Source organism: Cetorhinus maximus, chromosome 30 (genome assembly GCF_964194155.1).
Source record: "Cetorhinus maximus chromosome 30, sCetMax3.hap1.1, whole genome shotgun sequence".
NCBI lineage: Eukaryota > Metazoa > Chordata > Chondrichthyes > Lamniformes > Cetorhinidae > Cetorhinus > Cetorhinus maximus.
In genome coordinates, this window is record NC_135908.1 from 11764886 (window position 1) to 11785785 (window position 20900).

Here is a 20900-nt window from a genome sequence, read left to right on the forward strand (position 1 = left end):
GCGCGCAGCCGATCGCGGGTGGTGATCGGCTCCACGTCTGCTCCCGAACCGCCCACCCGATGGGGAGAAAATTCTCCCCATAGACTTTAAACAGGCACCAGGTAAAGCACATTTAACTTTATGAATTCAAAATGAGTTCCCTTGCAGTTTAGTTCCTTTGCAGACAGTTGTTGGCTTACAGGCTGGTTAGATCTTAGATACCTCTGACCTGCACGTACAAAACTCCTTTCTGTTTATATCTAGCCTCCCCTTTGAATGTAAATTCTCATTGTATCATGAGGTCTTTGGACTCCACCTCTTCTCATAAAAAAAACCCTTTCATAGCTCCAATTTTATTAGTAATATAAACACATTGCTCGCTGTCTCCTAACTAGGTGCAAAATTTTACTCCCTTCTTTTGACTGGTTTATTCAACAAATGCAAATGTACTCCTTACTTTCTAGCCTTCTATTTATCTAATTAATATCTCAAACTACTATACACCAAAGCAGCCAGACTAGCTGGCTTTAATCCAATTAAGCCACACACAGACACAGACCTTATTTCAAATCCAATTTAAAAATAATTTCCAATAACGTTATACACATTAATATCTCTTCATGACAATATCTGGAGTACTGTGCACAGTATTGGTCACCTTATTTGCAACTGCCTTTACCCAGGCCATGGTGACAGATGAGGAAGCTCTGTCATGAGAAGGAGGAATTTACAAGGAGGAAGTGTTGAATAGACCGTCGGTACTTAAAGTTGACAAGGCACCAGGACCTGATGAGATGCATCCAAGGATACTGAAAGAAGTGAGAGTAGAAATTGCAGGGGCACTGGTCATAATCTTTCAGTCCTCCCTAGACTCGGGGGGTGGTGCTAGAGGACTTCAGAATTGCAAACATTATGCCCTTGTTCAAAAAAGGTTGTAAGGTTAAGCCCAGCAATTACAGACCAGTTAGTTCAACTTCAGTGATGGGCAAGATCCTAGAAACAATTATTTGGGATAGAATTAGTAATCACATGGAAAAATATGGGTTGATAAGGAAGAGCCAGCATGGATTTCTAAAGGGGAAATCATGTTTAACTAATTTGCTGGAGTTTTTTGCAGAGGTAACAGAATAGGTTAAAAAGGGTAATGCTATTGATGTGGTGTACATGGACTTTGAAAAAACATTTGCCACAGTGACACACAAAGAGACTTGTGAGAAAAGTTATTGCTCATGGAATAAAAGGGACAGTAGCAACGTGGATACAAAATTGGCTGAAAAATAGGAAGCAGAGAATAATGGTCACTGTGTATGGTGGCACAAGTTGCACCGTATAAAGTACCCATATCAGCATTGCACTGGAAGCAGAATTTCACCCAGTACTCTCTTTGCTGCCTCCTTCCAAAAGAATCTCAGAAAATCCCTCAGCCATTTTGAGAAGATTTTAATTTCAGCTTCCACACAATGTTTAATAATGACACATAGTCCTTTAGGCTGCTGCAAACATTTCACTCCTGCAATAACATACTAATACTTGCCACAAATGGTCATGTTCTCCGTTAGAGGCAAAGAAAATATTCAGTCTGTCCAGAATATTCCAATTAGTCTGACTAGAAGATTTGCTGAGATCAGATAGGTTGAAGTCCAAGCCCTCCACACCTCAAGCTATGATAGTCACAAATGACATCCTCTGTGACTGTGACAAAGCTAAACTTTCCCTCCTCATCCTTCTCAATCTGTCTGCTGCCTTTGTTACAGTTGACCACACCATCCTCTTCCAATGCCTCTCCAATGTTGTCTAGCTGAGTGGGACTGTTCTCGTGTGGTTCCACTTTTATCTATCTAATCGTAGCCAGAGTATCACTTGCAATGGTCCCTGCTCCAATCCCCATTCTTAACTACCAACTCTATCCTTTTCCTGGGCAACAGTCTGAAATTCAGCCAGTCTGTTCATAGCCTTGATGCCTCCCACATTCTACTCTTCACAAACTTAAACATATGAACATACAAATTAGGAGCAGGATTAGACTACTTGGCTCTTTGAGCCTGCTTCACCATTCAATAAGATCATGGCTAACCTGGTTGTATTTTCAACTCCACTTTCCTGTGTGCCTCTCATAATCCTTGACTACATTGTCAATCAACTCAGCTTTAAAAATATTCAATGAATCTACCCCCACTTCTGTCTGGAGAAGAAAGTTCCACAGACTCACAACCCTCTGAGAGAAAACAATTCCCCTCATCTCCGTCTTAAATGGGACACCCCTTGTTTTTAAACTGTATTCCCTAGCTCTAGTCTCTCCCACAAGGGGAAACATCCTTTCAGCATCCACCCAGTCAAGTCCCCTCAGGATCCTATGTGTTTCAATAACATCACCTCTCATTCTTCTAAACTACAATGGATACAAGCCCATCCTGTCCAACCTTTCCTCATAGGATAACCCCCTCATCTCAGGAATCAGTCAAGTAAACCTCCTCTGAACTGCTTCTAATGCAATTATGTCCTCTCTTAAATAAGAGACCAAAACTGTGCACATTACCGTAGGTGTGTCTCACCAATACCCTATACAACTCTAGCAAAACATCCCTATTTTTATATTGCATTCCCCTTGCAATAAATGACAACATTCCATTTGCCTTCCTAATCACTTGTTATACCTGAATACTAACTTTTTGTGATTCATGTACCAGGACATCAAGATCCCTCTGTACCTCAGAGTTCTGCAATCTCTCCCCATTTAAATAACATGCTGCTTTTTTATTCTTCCTGCCAAAGTGGAAAGTTCATATTTTCCCCCGTTATACTCCATCTGCCAAATTTTGTCCACTCACTTAACCCATCTATACCCCTTTGCAGACTCCTCATGTCCTCTTCACAACTTACTTTCCAACCTATCTTTGTGCCATCCTTTAAGGTCACCGAAAACTCTGCTGCTTGTGTCTTAACTTGCAGCAAGTCCCATTCCCTATCATCTGTAATCACTCCTGGTCAAGAAAACACCTTGATTTTAAAATTCTCATCCTTGTTTTCAAATCCCTTAACAGTCTCACCCCTCCCTATCTGTGTAACCTCATCCAACCCCACAACCCTCCAAGATATTTGTATACCTCTAATTCTAGCCTCTTGTATATTTTCTGTTATCAGTGCTCCATTATTGATGGCCATGCCTTCAGTTGCTAGGGTCCAACCTCTCTAATTTCCACCCTACACCTTTCCACCTCTCTACCTCGCTTTCTTCCTTTAAGACGCTTCTTAAAACTTACTTCCTGGACCAAGATTTTGTCACCTGACCTAATATCTTCTTATGTGGCTCAGTGTCAAATTTTGTTTGAATATTGCTCCTGTGCAGCACCTTGGGATGTTTTACTATGTTAAAAATTGTTGATGCCAATGAAATGAAAATCTAGGCTAGAATGTTGATCTACTGTGATTTTGTGAGGCAGAAATAAGAAAGCCATTGGCAATAAAGCAGCTAGTAAGTATGCTTAGAATCACGAACATAACTCATTGCATTTCAAGCCAGAGGTGTCTCTTTTAACTTCGTTGAGTGTTTCATGTTGCGTGAGTTTGGGACATGGCTTACAGCAGACACGTGAGACCTCATGCTGTCAACATTTTTTCCAGATGATCTACCAGCAGTTGAATCCTGGCATTCAATATGAGTATATTCTTCCCAAGACAAATGTTGTCAGTCATCAGGTACCACCCAGCATCAGACTAGGTAAGATAAAACAAAAAAAATTTCAATTGTGTAGTGCCTTTTTTATCCTAAGGACATCACAAAACACTGTATACCACCAATGAATTATTTTTGAAATGCAGTCAAGATTGCAATGCAGGCAAGTGCAATAGCCAATTTACACATGTCAAGAGCCCACAAAAGGAAGCGAGATAAATAACCAGTTCACCTGGCTTGATAATGTTAGTTGAGGGATAAATATTGGCCAGGGCATCAGGAAAACTCCTCTGTTCTTTTCTTTGAATAGTCCTATAACATTTTTCACATGTGTCCGTACAATTACATGAGTCTACGAACAATGCAGTACTCCTTCAGATTATGGCTGAGAAACACTTTGCGACAGAAGAAAGTAATAATGCTCCAATAATTTCAATTGACCCCCAGCATCTATAGCCTTTTTAGAGGAATGAGTTCCAGGGCTGGAGTTTTCCATCCCCTTTGGACAGTGAGGGGACAATATGGCAGAAGGCCAAAAATCGGTTTCACGACATCGTTCGCGTTTCCTGTTGCCGGACGTCGGGAACGTCATTTTAATACGTCTGCATATAATTATAAACCCTGCTCACCAGAATCATCCACCACGCTGGATAATCTGGGCATATTGGCGTGATTGCACATTGACGTGTTTCACAACAGTATTTAAAAGGCATCCACCTGGTGAGCTGAACTTCGCAGGAAACTCAGAGGTGAGTGCACAGTAACGTTGTGCAGCACTTGCGAGGGTCGCCCGTTCGACTTCAAGGTTGAGGCGCCGCGCATTCAGGCGAGGGCACAGATAAGTGGCTTTTTCCCAGCTAGCTGATAGTGCAGGGCAAGAGCTGCACTGCAGTTGGGGCGAGTTGGCGGGGGGGCAAGTCAGCATGGTCTGATGCGGGTTGGGGGGTGCAAGGCAGCACGGTCTGATGGTGGTGCACAAGCACATGCTGGGGGGGGTGGGGAGGGAAGCGGCCACGAATTAGGGAAACCTTGTATAGAGTGACCATTCCTCTGCAGCTGAGACAGCTCAGGCGCAACCACATTGACATGCTTGGAGTCAGGCCTGTAGCTTATCTGCCCACTCAAACAATGCAAGGCATGTAAATGCCACCAAATGCTCCAGAACTTTCCACCCCTCGGGCACAGACTGCAAAATAATTAGCATATTAGTGGACTACAGGACAATTGGGCAAGTTGTACAATCTCCTTGCGAAAGCTGACCATGGAGCAGTCACAGGTGGAGGCGCTCACAGACCCTTGCAATGTCTTCATTCAGATTTAGACTAGTCTCCCCATGGTTCAGGCTAACAGCTAACTGCACTGTGGGTTAGGAGAATGCCTGTGCCTGAGCTGAGAGCGCAGCATGCAGTCCAGTGTGTGAAGCTGCCACCAATCGGTCAAGTGGAGAGGGGTGGAGGTGGATGGGGTTTTGGGCAGCCATGCAACACACTAAACTTTGACCATCCAAGTGGTGGCCAGCACTCTCCAGCATGCATTAAGGGGCCTTCAGACTTAACTTAAGAGAGGTTCTTTGTATACCCATGTTAACCCACGCGTCTCTCTTTCATCCTGCAGGAGGAATACCTCAGGAGCATGGAGCCTGGTGACCTAGCTGTATGCCTCATGGCTTACAGGGAGCAGAGACGACGGAGAAGAGAGCAACGGAGGTGCCTGGCTGGGCAGAGGGAGGAGCAGCACTCTCAAGAAGAAGGGGTGGCTGGGGCTCCTGCGCATGTCGCTGAAGAGTCACACTGAGCCATTATTGGTTGGTGCCTAGCTAGACCCAGGGTCTACAGATGACGCTTGTCATTCATACAGATGACCGGGAACCAGTATCGCCCGAAGACTGCGCATGTGCAGGGAACTCATCGGCCACATCTCCCACCTGTTGCAGGATTTGGCGCCATTGGGGGCATCCACTGCCAGATGCCATGAAAGTGAGCGCAGGGCTCAATGTTTATGCCAGTGACTCCTTTCAGGGATCCACAGCTGACCTGTCTGGGATATCGCAAGCCTGCATGCACAAATGCATTCATGGGCACTATACTTGTGAAGGCACACAACTTTGTGCATTTGCCTGTGATCAGGAAAGCCAGGAAGCAAGAGTTCTGGGATTTGCGCAGATCTCAGGTTTCCTACAGGTGCAGGGTGCCATCGACTGCACTCACATGGTACTCAGATCTCCCTGGAAACAAGCGGTCAACTATGTCGATCGCAAGGAAGACCACTCACTGAATGTTCAGCTGGTGTGCGACCACCACAAACGTATCCTACAGGTCTGCACACAATTCCCAGTGAGTGTCCATGACTCCTACATTCTCAGTAGGTCTCAGATTCCTGAAGCCTTCCAGGGTCCACAGAGGCTGCAGGGTTGGCTCCTCAGGTACAAGGGCTACCCACAGAGGATGTGGCTGATGACACCTGTGCAGCGGCTTCAGACTGCAAGAGAGAGAAAGTATAATGAAGTTCATGCTGCAACTCGCACTTTGGTGGAGCAAACCATCGGGATGTTGAAAATGAGGTCCCGGTGCCTGGACCGGTCTGGTGGAGCCCTGCAATACAGTCCGCAGTGGGTGTCATGCGTCATCATCGCTTGCTGCGCCCTACACAACCTGGTACTGCTACGGGGGGGGAGGAGCTGCACATCTCCTCCGATGAGGATATCGAAGGGGATGAGGGTGAGATGGTCCTCAAAGATGAGGATAACGGCGATGAGGCCATCACACTGGCCAAATGAGGCAGGCATGCTTGGGAGGCCCTCATAGCTGCTAGATTTGTGCAGGATGATGACAACGTGCAGTGAGGAGACTCCATAGATCCTCACATTGCACCTGTGAACGTTTGACTCCTGTCTGGCTGATGGCAGTGCACATACCCTCTGTGATAAGGCTCCTGTCAAGGAGACACAGCAGATGTCCATAGTCTCTACATTCCAGGAGGATGATGATGACATTCAGTGGGGACACTCCATAGATCCTCACATAGTTTCTGCGAATGTCTGTCTCCTGCTAGCTGATGGCAGGTCGCTTGCGCTCTGTGAACAGGGTCATATCTGGAGATGCAGCGGGGAAACTTTAACTTATCCTGATCCTATGGCATTCTTCGTGAGCTGAAGCCTTCAGGACCACACTGTCACTGGACACAGATGCTGATGAGATGGGGGCTGGCCTCACCTCAAAGGTGCTGAGAGCACACAGAGAGAATGACGGAACTCTGTGTCGCCGGCGCAGGATATTCTGGCAGTGATGATAAGCCCCATTGAGGTGCAGGCATGACTGATGTGTCCAGTGACTGTGAAGGCACACCATCAGAGTGCTGGGAAGGTTGCACAAAGCAAAGGGAAGAGGCCCTGGCCAGAGACACCTGCCTTTATCTTGTGCAAAAACAAAGGTTTCACATCTTAGTGGCACGAACATTAGAACAAGGAGCCATAGGCAAGGAGACATTCTTGGAAGTTTATTTACAATAGTGAACATAATGTACAAGTGATTAACACCCATGGCCAGGCTGTGCAATTACATCTTCTTAACCTTCCTAAGCCTGCCGCTATGTCTTGGTGCTCCCCCGACATCCACAGCAGAGATGGAGGCAGCCTACTGACTGCGACACCCTGTCTGTGATGACCCTAACAGGTGTCCTCTGGAGGCCGAGACCTGGAGGGCTCCAGCCTGCTTTCAGGGTCCTGCAGTGGCACCTCCAAGCTGGCTTCTTGAGGCGAAAGGGAAGCTGGAGTGAGATCGAGCTGCCCCTCACCCTTCGCGCGTTAACACTGTTGAAGGCCACCTATGGCGTCAGTGATGGAGTTCAGCCTGCACAGCAGTGCAGGACTGATGTCCTGAACCAAGGTCTCCATGGTGGCTGCCAGTCTAACGGTGTTGACCCCGGTGCGTTGGCATGCTGGTGTTATCACCTCAGACTAAAGGCAGACAGACTCCACCATCATGCCTTGCATCTGAGGAATGCAGTGGACATCCCTTCCTGATATTCCCGAGTTTATTTTTGCAGCTCCAGCCACAGAGCTATGACCAAGTCCAGAGGCTCCTTATCTGACACAGACTCAGCAGATTTCTGATCTCCAAGAGTCCTCCAAATGCTGGACTGCCTGCTGTGAATCAGACAGTGCAATGTGCTCACTAGATTGTGATCCCGAGGCTACTCTAAAGCTAAGTTCCACTGAGGTGTGTTTCTCTGCACTGGTGGAGGGTGTGGGTGAGTGCTGTGATGGGTCTTCGATTAGGGTGTCATCAGATTTTTCTTCTGAAGTTTCTTCGGGGTTTCTCCCCATAGTTTCTAAATATTTATTTTATGGCCTTATGGGGCATTCATTTAAATGTTTATGATTTAAATGTATGACAGTCCTCCCAGTATTTAGTATGTAACCTTTGTAATGGGGGAGGCAGTGTTGGTGTTTTTTATTCATTCACAGGATGTGGGCTTTGCTGGCTGAGCCAGCATTTGTTGCCCATCCCTAGTTGCCCTTGAGAAGGTGGTGGTGAGCTGCCTTCTTGAACCGCTGCAGTCCATGTGGTGTAGGTATACCCACAATGCTGTTAGGGAGGGAGTTCCAGGATTTTGACCCAGCGACAGTGAAGGAACGGCGATATATTTCCAAGTCAGGGATGGTGTGTGACTTGGAGGGGAACTTCCAGGTGGTAGTGTTCCCATCTATCTACTACCCTTGTCCTTCTAGATGGTAGTGATTGTGGGTTCAGAAGGTGCTGTCTAAGGAGCCTTGGTTAATTCCTGCAGTGCATCTTGTAGATGGTACACGCTGCTGCTACTGTGGGTTGGTGGTGGAGGGAGTGAATGTTTGAGGATGTGCTGCCAATCAAGCGGGCTGCTTTGTCCTGGACGGTGTCAAGCTTCTTGAGTGTTGTGGGAGCTGCATTCATCCAGGCAAGTGGGGAGTATTCCATCACATTCCTGACTTGTGCCTTGTAGATGGTGGACAGCCTTCGGGGAATCAGGAGGTGAGTTACTTGTCACAGGATTCCTAGCCTCTGACCTGCGCTTGTAGCCACAGTATTTATATGGCTAGTCCAGTTCAGTTTCGAAATAACCCCCAGGATGTTGATAGTGGGGGATTCAGTGATGGTTATGCCATTGAAAGTCAAGGGACAATGGTTAGATTCTCTTTTGTTGGAGATGGTTAGTGCCTGGCACTTGTGTGGTGCAAATGTTACTTGCCACTTGTCAGCCCAAGCTTGGATATTGCCCAGGTCTTGCTGCATTTGGACATAACTGCTTCAGTATTTGAGGAGTTGTAAATGGTGTTGAACATTGTGCAATCATCAGTGAACATCCCCACTTCTGACCTTATGATGGAAGGAAGGTCATTGATGAAGCAGCTGAAGATGGTTGGGCTGAGGACACTGCCCTGAGAAACTCCTGCAGTGATGTCCTGGAGCTGAGATGACTGACCTCCAACAACCATAACCATCTTCCTTTGTGCTGGGCATGATTTCAACCAGTGGAGAGTTTTTCCCCTGATTCCCATTGACTCCAGTTTTGCTAGGGCTCCTTGATGCCACACTCAATCAAATGCAGCCCTGATGTCAAGGGCAGTCACTCTCTCATTCACCTTGGGAGTTCAGCCCTTTTATCCATGTTTGAACCAAGGCTGTAATGAGGTCAGGAGATGAGTGGCCCTGCGGAACCCAAACTGGTCGTTAGTGAACAGGTTATTGAAGCAAGTGCTGCTTGATAGCACTGTTGATGACCCCTCCATTACTTTACTGATGATGGAGAGTAGACTGATGGGACAGTAATTGGCCAGGTTGGATTTGGCCTCCTCCAGCGGCCCCCAGCAATACGGATGCTGTTTTTCAGCCAATTTGGTTCACTCCATGTGATATAAAAAAACTGCTGAAGGCATTGGAAAGTGCAAAGGCTATAGGCCCTGACAATATTCCAGCAATAGTAATGAAGACTTGTGCTCCAGAACTTGCCGTGCCCCCTAGCCAAGCTGTTCAAGTACAGCTACAACACTGGCATCTACCCGGCTATGTGGAAAATTGCCCAGGTATGTGCTGTACACAAAAAGTAGGATAAATCCGACCCGGACAATTACCGCCCCATCAGTCTACTCTTGAATTTCAGTAAAGTGATGGAAGGGGTCACCAACAGTGCTGTCAAATGACACTTGCTTAGCAAGAACCTGCTCACTGATACTCAGTTTGGGTTCTGCTGGTATCACTCAGCTTCTGACCTCATTACAGCCTTGGCTCAGACATGGACAAAAGAGCTGAACTCCAGAGGACTTTGTTTTCCTGATGCAGAGTTAATGGAAGCAATATATCCAGTGTTATTGGAGGAATTTTGCAAACCTTTTGCATTTAAGGGAGAAATGGTTCTGGATCTTAACAAGTAGTACATAGGAGTTGGAAGGTAAGTCAGGAAAAAACCAGCTACAGTCATGGGGGCTATAGTTGCAATTCCTCTTCTGCTGTAGCATGACGTGGAAATTGAGCATTCGCAGTAGAGAGAACATAGTGGCAATTTCGTAGCCAATGAAGTTTAACCAAGGTGCAATTGTTGCTTAATGAAAACTTTTCCCAATATCCCGCTGTGACGGTTTGAAATGTAGCCGGCAATGGCAATTTTTGATAGTCTCTATGGAAAAAAAAGAACATAAGAAACAGGAGCAGGTTTAGGCCATTCGGTCCATCAAGCCTACCCCACCATTCAATAAGATCATGGCTGATCTGCCTCAGGCCTCAACTCCTCTTTCGTGCCAGCTCCTCATAGCCCTCAACTCCCTGATATTTCAAAAATCTATCTCCCTCCTCTTTAAATACCTTCAGTGATCTAGCCTCCACAACTCTCTGGGGTAGAGAATTCCAGACATTCACTATCCTTTGCATTTCAGTTTTAAATGAGTGTCCCCTTATTGTGCAAAGTGAGAAGGAAGAATGCTTTTAATAAAAGGTCCTACCCACCAAGGATATATAGGAAGCACTTCTACTACCTCTGCTTTAGCTACGAGCAGTTTCTGAGCTGCCTGTGTTTCACCAGGTAGATGGTGACTGAACTGTGCCACCTCCTGCAATCAAGTATGCAGCTGTGCTGCAGGGCAATTAAGGGTGGCACTGCCAGTAGCCATCATGAACAACATGGCCCTAAGTTCCTATGCCAGTGGACCTTACAAATGGAGCAATGTCTCAAAGTTTGCCATTTATCGGTGCTACAAGGAGATGACAGGGGCCCTGGATAGCCAGAAAAGGGACTTCATCATCTTTCCACTGGCCAGAGAGAAACAGGAGGAACAAACACATGTCTTTGCCAAATAATTGGGATTCCCAATTGTGCAAGTTGCAATTAACTGCAAGCAATGTAACCCTGCAAGCCCACATTTCATGGGAGATGTACTGCAGCTGCAAGGGCTATCACTCCATTAATGTTCAGTTAGTGTGCAACCATACCCTCTCAATGAAGCCACTATCCACATTCATCTTGAGGTAGTCACCGTACCTGCTATCACTGACCTACTGCAAAGAACCAGAGGTTGGTTGCTGTGTGACAAGGGCTACCTGCTCTACACCTAAATCATGACTCACCTCTGCCACCTGACCATGGAAGAACAGCATGCCTACAATGAGAGCCAAGGAACAAACCTTGAGGGATGCCATTCTGCATTAAGCATGGCTGACTCTTACTTCTTGCCATGGGCATATTGGAAGAATTTACAGGTTGATAATCAACCTGCTTGGCCATGTTATGAATGCACCTTCCATGGCCATCAAGTCCTGGAGTGGGACTCGAACCTGACACTTCTGGCTCAGAGGCAGGGACACTACCCCCTGTGCCACAAGATCTTCTTGCAAGCTAGAGTAGAACGGCAAAAATCAACTGTGATGTCCCATATGGTGTTGGTCATGGCTCAGTTGGTAACATTCTTCCCTCTGAATCAGAAAGTTGTAGGGCTTGAGCACAAAAATAAAGTACTGCACTGCCAGAAGTGCCATTTTTCAGACGAGAGGTTAATCTGAGGCTCCATCTGCCCTCTCAGTTAGATGTAAAGGATCTGATGACACTATTTTGAAGAAGAGCTGAAGAGTTATTCCCAGCCCTCTGGCCAATCCTTTAATCAACATCAGAAAAACATAATATCTGGTCATTCTTTATATCTTTTCACTGTCATTATCTCTAAGTTTATCATTTATATTCCATAGTGGCTCAATCCCTATCTTGAATTTTCTTTTTTCATCAATGTGCAAGGATGATAGAACTAAGTGGGGACAGCTATCAGGAGAGTCTGAACAGGCTGCGACTCTTTTCTCTAGAAAACAGAAAGTCGAGAGGTGACCTGATAGAGGTCTTTAAAATTACGAAGAGGCATGATAGGGTGTAGAGAACATATTCCACTGGTGGGGAATTCAAAACTAAGGGTCATGAATATAAGCCGCTTCGAAATTCAATAAGGAATTCAGAAGAACCTTTTTTATTCAGGGTGGTAAGAATATAGAACTCACTACCATGAGGAGTAGTTGGGCAAATAACATTGATGTGTTTAAGGGAAAACACATGAGGGAGAAGAAAATATGCTGGTAAGGTTAGATGAAGAGGAGTGGAAGGAAGCTTGTGTGGAGCATAAACACCAGAAAGGACCTTTGCATGGTCAAAATCCTGGAACTCCATCCTTAATGGCACTGTATGGTTTGCAGCAATTCAAGAGAACTGCTCAACATTTCTATGCTGAAAAATTCTATGAAATCTTTTGTACCTGCTAATAATTGTACTTGCCCTTCAGTACCTGAAAAGTATGTCATAGGGTTTTGTGGAGCACTGATTTGTTAAACATATACAACTTAATACATTTTTTTCTATATCTCCTGGTGTTGCTTAACTCTTCATTTTGCTTTTTATTTCTAGGTAAACTACTCAATGGGCAGTTGGATGTTACAGAAGATTCCTTTGCAGTAAATTCAGGTTATGAGAGTACAAATTTTCAGACTCGGGATCCTGGAAGATTCCCACCTCATGATCCTGGCAATCAGGTACCAGTCATGCAACCACCAAGGCATTTCCATGAGTACAACTGGAAAAAGGTTGGGATGACAGAATGTACGGCTACTTGTGGCAGAGGTAAGTGTAGCTGATTACAAATGCATGTGATATACATCCTTAGACAGGGTCTGGGTGAAGACTGCAATCAGTGTTAAAAAGCCAAAGAGTGACAAATGTGAAAGCTTGCTTTTCTTTAATAATAGACTAACACGATTCCTTATCTGCAAAACAAGGTAATTTTTTTCTCACTTTTGAGATGTGAATGTCGCAAGCAAGGCCACTATTTATTTCTCATCCTCAGTTGCTCTTGAGAAGATAGTGTTGAGCAGTTCTGTTGAATTGCTGCAGACCATATGGTGCTATTAGGGATGGAGTTCCAGGATTTTGATCGAGCAAAACTGAAGGAGCAGTGACATAGAGGGGATCTTGCAGGTGGTGGTGTTTCCAGGCATCTATTGCCCTTGTCCTTCTAGGTGGTAGAGGCTGCGGGTTTGGAAGGTGCTAGCGAAGGAGCCTTGGTGAGCTGCTGCAGTGCATCTTGTATATGCTGCACACTGCTGCCACTGTGCATCAGTCGTGTGGAGAGTCAATGTTTAAGGTGGTGGATGGAGCGCCAATCAAGTGGGCTGCCTTGTCCTGGATGCTGTCGAACTTCATGAGTGTTGAGTGATGGAGCTGCACTCATCCAGGCAAGGCAAGAGTATTCCTTCACACTCCTGACTTGTACCCTGTAGGTAAACAAGCTTTGGGGAGTTAGGCAGTGAGTTGCTTGCCTCAGAATTTCCAGCCTCTGACCTGCCCTGTAGCCACAGTATTTATGTGGCTGGTCCAGTCAAATTTCTTGTCAGTGTTAACCCCAGGACGTTGATAGTGGGAGATTCAGCAATGGTAATGCCATTGAATGTCAAGGGAAGATTGTTAGATTCCCTCTTGTTAGAGATAGTCATTGCTTGGCACTTGTGTGGCACAAATGTCACTTGCCACTTATCAGTTCAAGCTTGAATGTTATCCAGGTCCTGCTGCATGTGGACATAGAGTGCTTCAATATCTGAGGAATTGTGAATATTTCTCAACACTGTGTGCAATCTTAGCAAACATTCCCATTCTGACTTTAAGTTGGAGGAAAGGTTGAAGAATGAAGCAACTGAGGACACTACCCCGAAGAACTGCTGTAGGGATGTCCAGGGGCTCCAACAACCACAAACGTCATCCTCTGTGCTAGGTGTGACTCCAATCAATGGAGAGTTTCTTCTTGATTCCCATTAACTTGAATTTTGTTTGGGTTCCTTGATGCCACACTGAGTTAAATGTTGCCTTTACATCAAGGGCAGTCACTCCGAAGTTCTTTTGCTGAGAAGTCTGAAGCCAAGAGGCCCCAAACCATGAAGTTCCTCTGCTGGCTCTTATAAAAAAAACATTCACCAGTCTGTTTGGGCTCTTCGTCTTGTTGCCACCTGTCTCATATTAAGACAGAAAAATGAGAAGGGGGACTTCATTTGTACATTCTTTCCTCTTTATGCCTGCTGTAGATACAAGTTCTCCACCCCCAGTCCCCCATTACATTGATCCCCAGAAAATGCTAGGACAGTAAAAAGTGGCTGAGGTCAATCATCCCAGAACTCATCTCTTTCCCTTCTGCCTTGCACTCGGTGAATAAGCATACCCTGGGTACACAGCAGCAAGCAACCTGCTCCATTTAATATTTCATTCATAACTTCAATTCAGATAAAATACCTAAATGAGACTAAATTATATCACCTTAAGTCATGCATTCAGCTGTCAACTTTTAACCTATGGACTGAATCTTAACAAAACTGACGTGCATGCAGCTGGGAGGCCAGCAGCTTGTTGAGGAATCCATTTGAATCAGTTAAGGGTTTTGACGTACTTGCTTAACCCTCACATGCCATTAGCATCAAGCTTCTGGGTTTCCCAGCCAGCCAATGAAGGTGGGCAAGATGAGGTGCTTAATCTGTCAAGGAAGTGTTTCTAGTTCAAGAGACCCTGGCAGCAGTCAAAGGCTGAACTGTACATTGATTCTTGTGGCTTCAGCAACCATAGGAATGAAAAGGAAACCTGGAATGCTGCCTCCTGTGCCTTGGACTCTTACCTGGAGGTTTTGCTGTGGGATTTTAGGGTCTGAATTGAAACAATATTTGCCAAGGACTGGGGGAAAAGGCCAGCCTCAGCCAACCAAGCAAACATGGATAGGTAAACGCAAAATACTGCAGATGCTGGAAATCTGAAATAAAAACAAAAAGTTCTGGAAATACTCAGCAGTTCTGGCATCTGTAGAAAGAGAAAAGCAGAGTTAATGTTTCAAGTCAACAATGACTTCTTAAGAGCTGAAGGAAGGTAGAAGCATGATAGGTTTTATGCCATTGAGGAGGAAAGGGGGAGGAAGAACAAAAGGGTTCTGGGATAGGGTATAGGATGAAATAGATTAAAAGGCAAAGATGTCATGGAACAAAATGCAAAGGGAGTGGTAATGGTTATAGTAAAGAAACAAAGCATTTGTCCAGAGTGAGTATGAATGGCAGAATAATGAACAGTTGTCTCTGAAAGCAAAAACATGAAAAGAAAGATTCAGACTGGCACATGGCAAAAAAGCAGAATCAAAATGGGGGGACAGAGCTTGTGGTCTCGTTGAATACAGTGTTGGTCCAGAAGGCTAAGTGCCTAATCAGAAGATGAAGTGCTGTTCCTCCAGCTTGCATTGAGCTTGGAACATTGAAGGAGGCCAAGGACAGAAATGTGAGCGTGAGAGCAAGGTGGTGAATTAAAATGGAAAGCAACCTCAATTGCCCGCTGCCTGGACCTGTTAATGGCCAACTTAGCCAGGCCCAGGAGCAGGTTCCCGAAACACATCATTTGCAAACTCTCCTCCATTATCCATCAGGAATTCTGTTGGAGTTCCTAATCTAGTGCCTACCCACTTCTCCATGACTTTGTCTACAATGGTCTGATTGTCCCTACCATTTACTACCGTAGATAGGCTAAATCACATTGCCATATCCATAAAGCGCTATAAATTATTATTAATCCTTGTCCCATATGTTTAAGTCCATTGCTACTACATCATTAAATTCCCTAGCTATTGGCAGATTCACAATAGGACATGGAGGTGTTCTTTTATACTCCTTAACCTTCCACTGATCTGCCTCATTGAGAGATTCCAGGTAGCAATTAAGCCAATCCACCCTGCACACTGTGGAAGTGCAACCGTGATCTAAGACTGAGCAACTGAATGAATCAGCCATCAAAATACTCATCAAGGGATTCAGATACCCAGTGACCAACACAATTCCTTCATGGCAGTCACCTTCATCCTTCGCAGGGTCAGAATGTTCAATTTCATGCATTATTTCAAAAACAGGATTCTTTCTCTGCAGGCTGTTTTATCTAGTAGATGTGATGTATTTGGATATCCAAAAGGGATTTGATAAGTTGCCACACAAAAGGACACTCTACAAGTTAAGAGCTCATGGTGTTGGGACTGATATATTAGCACTGGGTAGAGGATTAGCTAATGAGCAGGAAACAGTCAGAATAAATGGCTCATTTTCAGGTTAGAAAACTGTAACTAGTGGAATGTTACAGGAATCAATGCTGGGTCCTCAACTATTTATGATCTTTATTAATGTCTTGGATAAAGAGACCGAGTGTATTGTAGACAAATTTGCTGACTATACAAAGATAGGTAGGAAAGCAAGTTTTGAGGAGGACTGCAAAGGGATATAGATAGGTTAGAGAAGTGGGAAAAAATTGGTCCGATGGAATATAATGTGGGAAATTCTGAGGTTGTCTGCTTTGGCAGGAAGAATATTCTCTTTTATTCGTTCGTGGGATGTGGGCATCATGGGCAAGGCCAGCATTTATTGCCCATCCCTAACAGCCCTTGAGAAGGTGGTGGTCAGCCGCCTTTTTGAACTGCTGCAGTTCATGTTGTGTTGGTACACCCAAAGTGCTTTTAGGAGGTGTTTAAATTTAGAGAGACTGCAGAATACTGTGGTATAGAAGGACCTGGATGCCGTTGTACATGAATCACAACAGTTAGTGTTCAGGTACAGCAAGAAATTAGGAAGGCAAATGGAAGTTAACCTTTTGTGCAAGAAGACGGAGTACAAAATTAGGGAAGTCTTGCCACAACTGTATAGGGCATTAGTGAGACCATGCCTGGAGTACTGTGTACAGTTTTGGTCTCCTTTCTTAAAAAGAAATACACTTGAATTTGAGGCAGTTCAGAGAAGGTTCACTAGGTTGATTCTTCGAGTGAAAGGGTTGGCTTATAAAGAAAGGTTGAGCAGGTTAGGTTAGACCTACACTTACTGGGGTTTAAAGGGTCGTTAGTAAGTGGAATTCTCTTCCCCAGAAAGCAGTGGAGACAGGGCCATTGAATTTATTCAAGGCTGAGTCAAGGGTAATTGTGGGTGGGTTGGGGCGGGGGTGGGGTGGTGGCGGCAAGAAAGTGGAGTTGAGAGCGAAACCAGACCTGCAATGAACGTATTGAATGGTGGAGCAGACACAAAGGGCTGAATGGCCTACTCCTGCTCCTATGTTCCACAACACAACATCTACCCTGTTGAAACATATAAGATTCTGAGGGGCTTGACAGGGAAGATGCTGAAAGAATGTTTCCCTGTGTGGAGGAATCTAGAACTAGGTGGCACAGTTGCAAAATAAGGGTCTTCCAACTAAGGTGGAGATGTGGAGGAATTTCTTCTCTCAGAGAGTTGTCAATTTTTGGAATTCTCTTCTCCAGAGAGCAGTGGCGGCTGGGTCATTGAATATATTCAAAGCTGAGTTAGACAGAATTTTTGATCTACAAGAGTGTCAAGGGTAATGAGGCACAGACAGGAAAGTGTTGAGTTAAGGCCACAATCAGATCAGTCACGATCTGACTGAATGGCTTGGCAAGCTCAAGGGACCAAATGGCTTACTCCTGCTCCTATTTCTTATGTTCTTATTAGATAGGGAATTGATCGAGTTCTAAGACAGAATAGGCAGCACCTAGCAAATGTCAATTTATGTAGATAAATGTAGTCTTAAAGGAGTAGAGCTAACACCACGCATAATACCATGCTTAGTACAGAATTCAAATCTGTTGTGTATGAAAGGGACCAATGAATGACAAAGTATTTACAGCACAGAAACTGGTCAGTCAACCCAACAGATCCACTATGTTTCTATGCCAGTGTTGCTGCTCCACATGAGACCCTCCCACCCTCTAACCCCAACAAAATATTCTTCTATTCCTTTCTCCCCCAAGTGCTTATCTAGCTTTCCCTCAAATACAATTACGCTATTTGCCTCAACTGCTACTTGTGGTAGTGAATTCCACATTCTCTCCAGTCTCAGACAAAGACGTTTCTCCTGAATTCCTAATTGGATTTATTAGTGACTATTATACATTTATGGCCTCCTAGTTCTAGTTTCACCTGCAAGTGGAAACAACCCTTCTATATCTACCCTATCAAACCCATTCGTAAAGACATCTATTGGGTCACATGAGTCTGCTCTTTTCTAGAGAAAAAAGCCAGCCTTTTCAAACTTTCCTGATAAGTATAGCATCTGTTCTGGTATAATTCTAATAAATCTTTAAGTACACCTTCTCCAATGCCTATATGTCCTTTATATAATATGGACACTGCAACTATTCACAATACTTCAAGTGTGGTCTAACTAAGCTTCTATAAAATTTTAACATAACTTATACAGTCATCTCAGCACAGAACAAGGCCATCCAGCTGACTAAATCCATGTCAGCCCTCTGCAAAGCAATTCAGTCTGTCCCATTCCCTCATTCTGTCCCCATAGCCTTGCAAGTTTATTTCCCCCAAAGTCTCATTCAATTTCTTTCTTCTTTTCAATTCTGTTCCTCTAGAAATGAATCCAATGCTTTGTTTACTCTTTTATGGCCCTTTTATGCTGTTGGTAGGAGGCCATGCAGTTTAGCTTAATTGTGACTGTTTGAGACAGGCTCAGTGGACCAGTTAATCTTTCCCTGTCCATTATTTTGTATTTTGGTAAGCTGCAGTATACAGACACAGACCTCTGTACGGCCTCAGTCATAACTGAGATGGGAATATGTAGGATTTTAGTTGGAGTGTCAGTCTTTTACTTCAAAGTGTAATGCCATATTGGAGATGCTCGAGAGCTAATGCATCTGGTTTACAGATTTAAGTGTGAAAAAAGAATCTTAACAGATGCAACGTAGTATAGTAAGTCCCCGTTTTGAGTTGCCTCATTTAGCATCGTTTCGCTTTAGCATCGTGGATGTAATACGATATGTGCACTTAAAGTCAGGCATTTCACTTTAGCATGGTTTCACACCAGCCCACGGAGCATGCGTGACTCAATCACCGGCATTTTGGAATGGCTTTACCTTGAGACTCTTCACCTGCTCCCTGAGACTTGCTCTCCCGCTCGCCGAGACTCTCACCCATTTGCTGAGTCTCTCTCTCTCGCCGCTTCCCACTCCGATCTTTCCACTCGCATCTCCCCTTTCTCCCTCGCTCGCTTCCTCCTTCTCACCGCCCCTCTCCTGAGCCCTTGGTCACACCAAGTGTTCGGGAGAGGAAGCGGCGAGTGGGAAAGTCAAGCAGGAAGAGGCGAATGGGAGAGTAGGGCAGGGAAGCGGTGAGTGGGAGAGAGTTAGCCTGTGGGAGGGACAGCGAACAGGAGTTAAGTAGAAAAAGTTAGCATACTTCTTTTATATTTTTTAATTGATTATATTTTAATAGTTATTTCATTTACAAATATTGGAATTTAGGAATGTTCAGTAAATCAACTTAGCGGCTATAATGTTTTAGTTTTTTTCTGATGGGAAAAGTCCTACAGAACGTAACTACATCTGTTGCAATGGGAAAATCTGATTCCCTTAAAATTGCTTCACTTAAAGTTGCACTTGTCAGGAGTGCAAAAACAACTCTAAGCAGGGGCTTACTGTATACCTTTTGGAAAATAGATTTGAATATTCTTTGTGTATGTAACATGAGCTCCTGGCATGAGTAATACTCCAAATTAATGTGTATAGACATACCTGTATGTAATTTGCACGTAATTTTACAGTGGCTGCTTTAGTAAAAACTCAGGATTTGATGAGTATTGCTGAAAAAAGAGAGGTGCTGTCGAAGCTTTTTATCTTGCCTTTTTATCTGACCTTCATCAGGACAGATACAGGTGTGCCAAATTTCAAAAGGAATAACAATTTCAAAAATTTATGAACATAAGAAATAGGAACAGGAGTAGGCCATTCGGCCCCTCGAGCCTGCTGATCTTGTGATTTGATTTCCACATTCCCATCTAACCCCGATAATCTTTGATTCCCTTGTCTAATGAGAATCTATCTACCTCTGCTTTAAAGATATTCAATGTCCCCATCTCCACCACCTTCTGAGACAGAGATTTCCAAAGTCGCACAACCCTCTGAGAGAAAAAATTCTTCTCATCTCTGTCCTAAAAGGGTGACCCTTAATTTTAAAACAGTGTCCCCTAGTTCTGGACTCACTCACAAGAGGAAACATCCTTTTGACGCCCACCTTGTCAAGGCCATTCAGGGCCTTGTATACTTCAATCAAAACACACCTCACTCTTCAAAGCTCCAGTGGAAGCAAACCCAGTCTGTCCAATCTTTCCTCATAAGACTCATTCCAGGTATCAATCTAATAAACCTCTTTTGAACCGCATCCAATACATTTCCATCCTTCCTTAAATAAGGAGACCAAAACTGCACATAGTATTCGGGGAGCAGTCTCACCAATGCCCTGTATAACTGAAGCATAACATCCATACTTCAATTCCTCTTGTAATGAAGGATAGCATTCCATTAGCCTTCTTAATCACTTGCTGTACCAGCATACTAACTTTTTGTGACTCATGTACGTGAACACCTAGATCCCTCTGCACCTCAGAATTATGCAGCCATTCTCCATTTAAGTAATACTCTGCTTTTTTATTCTTCCTGCCAAAGTGAACAACTTCACATTTTCCCACATTAAACTCCATATGCCAGATCTTTGCCCACTCACTCAACCTATCTATAACCCATCTGCAACCTCCTCATGTCCTCTTCACAACATACTTTCCTACTTTTGTGTCATCTGCAAATTTAGCTACCATGTCTACGCTCCCCTCATTTAAGTCATTGATGTAAATCGTAAAAAGTTGAGGCCCCAGTACAGACTCCTGTGAGATGCCACTC

General features: G+C 44.5%; 1 protein-coding gene and 1 non-coding gene across 2 annotated transcripts in view; both read left to right on the forward strand.

Annotated features, from left to right (window-relative positions):
* LOC144670075 (thrombospondin type-1 domain-containing protein 4-like) overlaps positions 1–20900 on the forward strand; it is a 253990-nt gene that overhangs the window by 185557 nt on the left and 47533 nt on the right. The window contains exons 10-11 of the mRNA XM_078532470.1: positions 3601–3697; positions 12563–12775. Of these exons, the coding sequence (XP_078388596.1) occupies positions 3601–3697; positions 12563–12775 (310 nt within the window). The remainder of the gene's footprint in view (positions 1–3600; positions 3698–12562; positions 12776–20900) is intronic.
* On the forward strand, positions 10177–10312 carry LOC144670158 (U4 spliceosomal RNA). Its single transcript, XR_013573830.1, has one exon. It is a non-coding gene; the product is annotated as a U4 spliceosomal RNA (small nuclear RNA).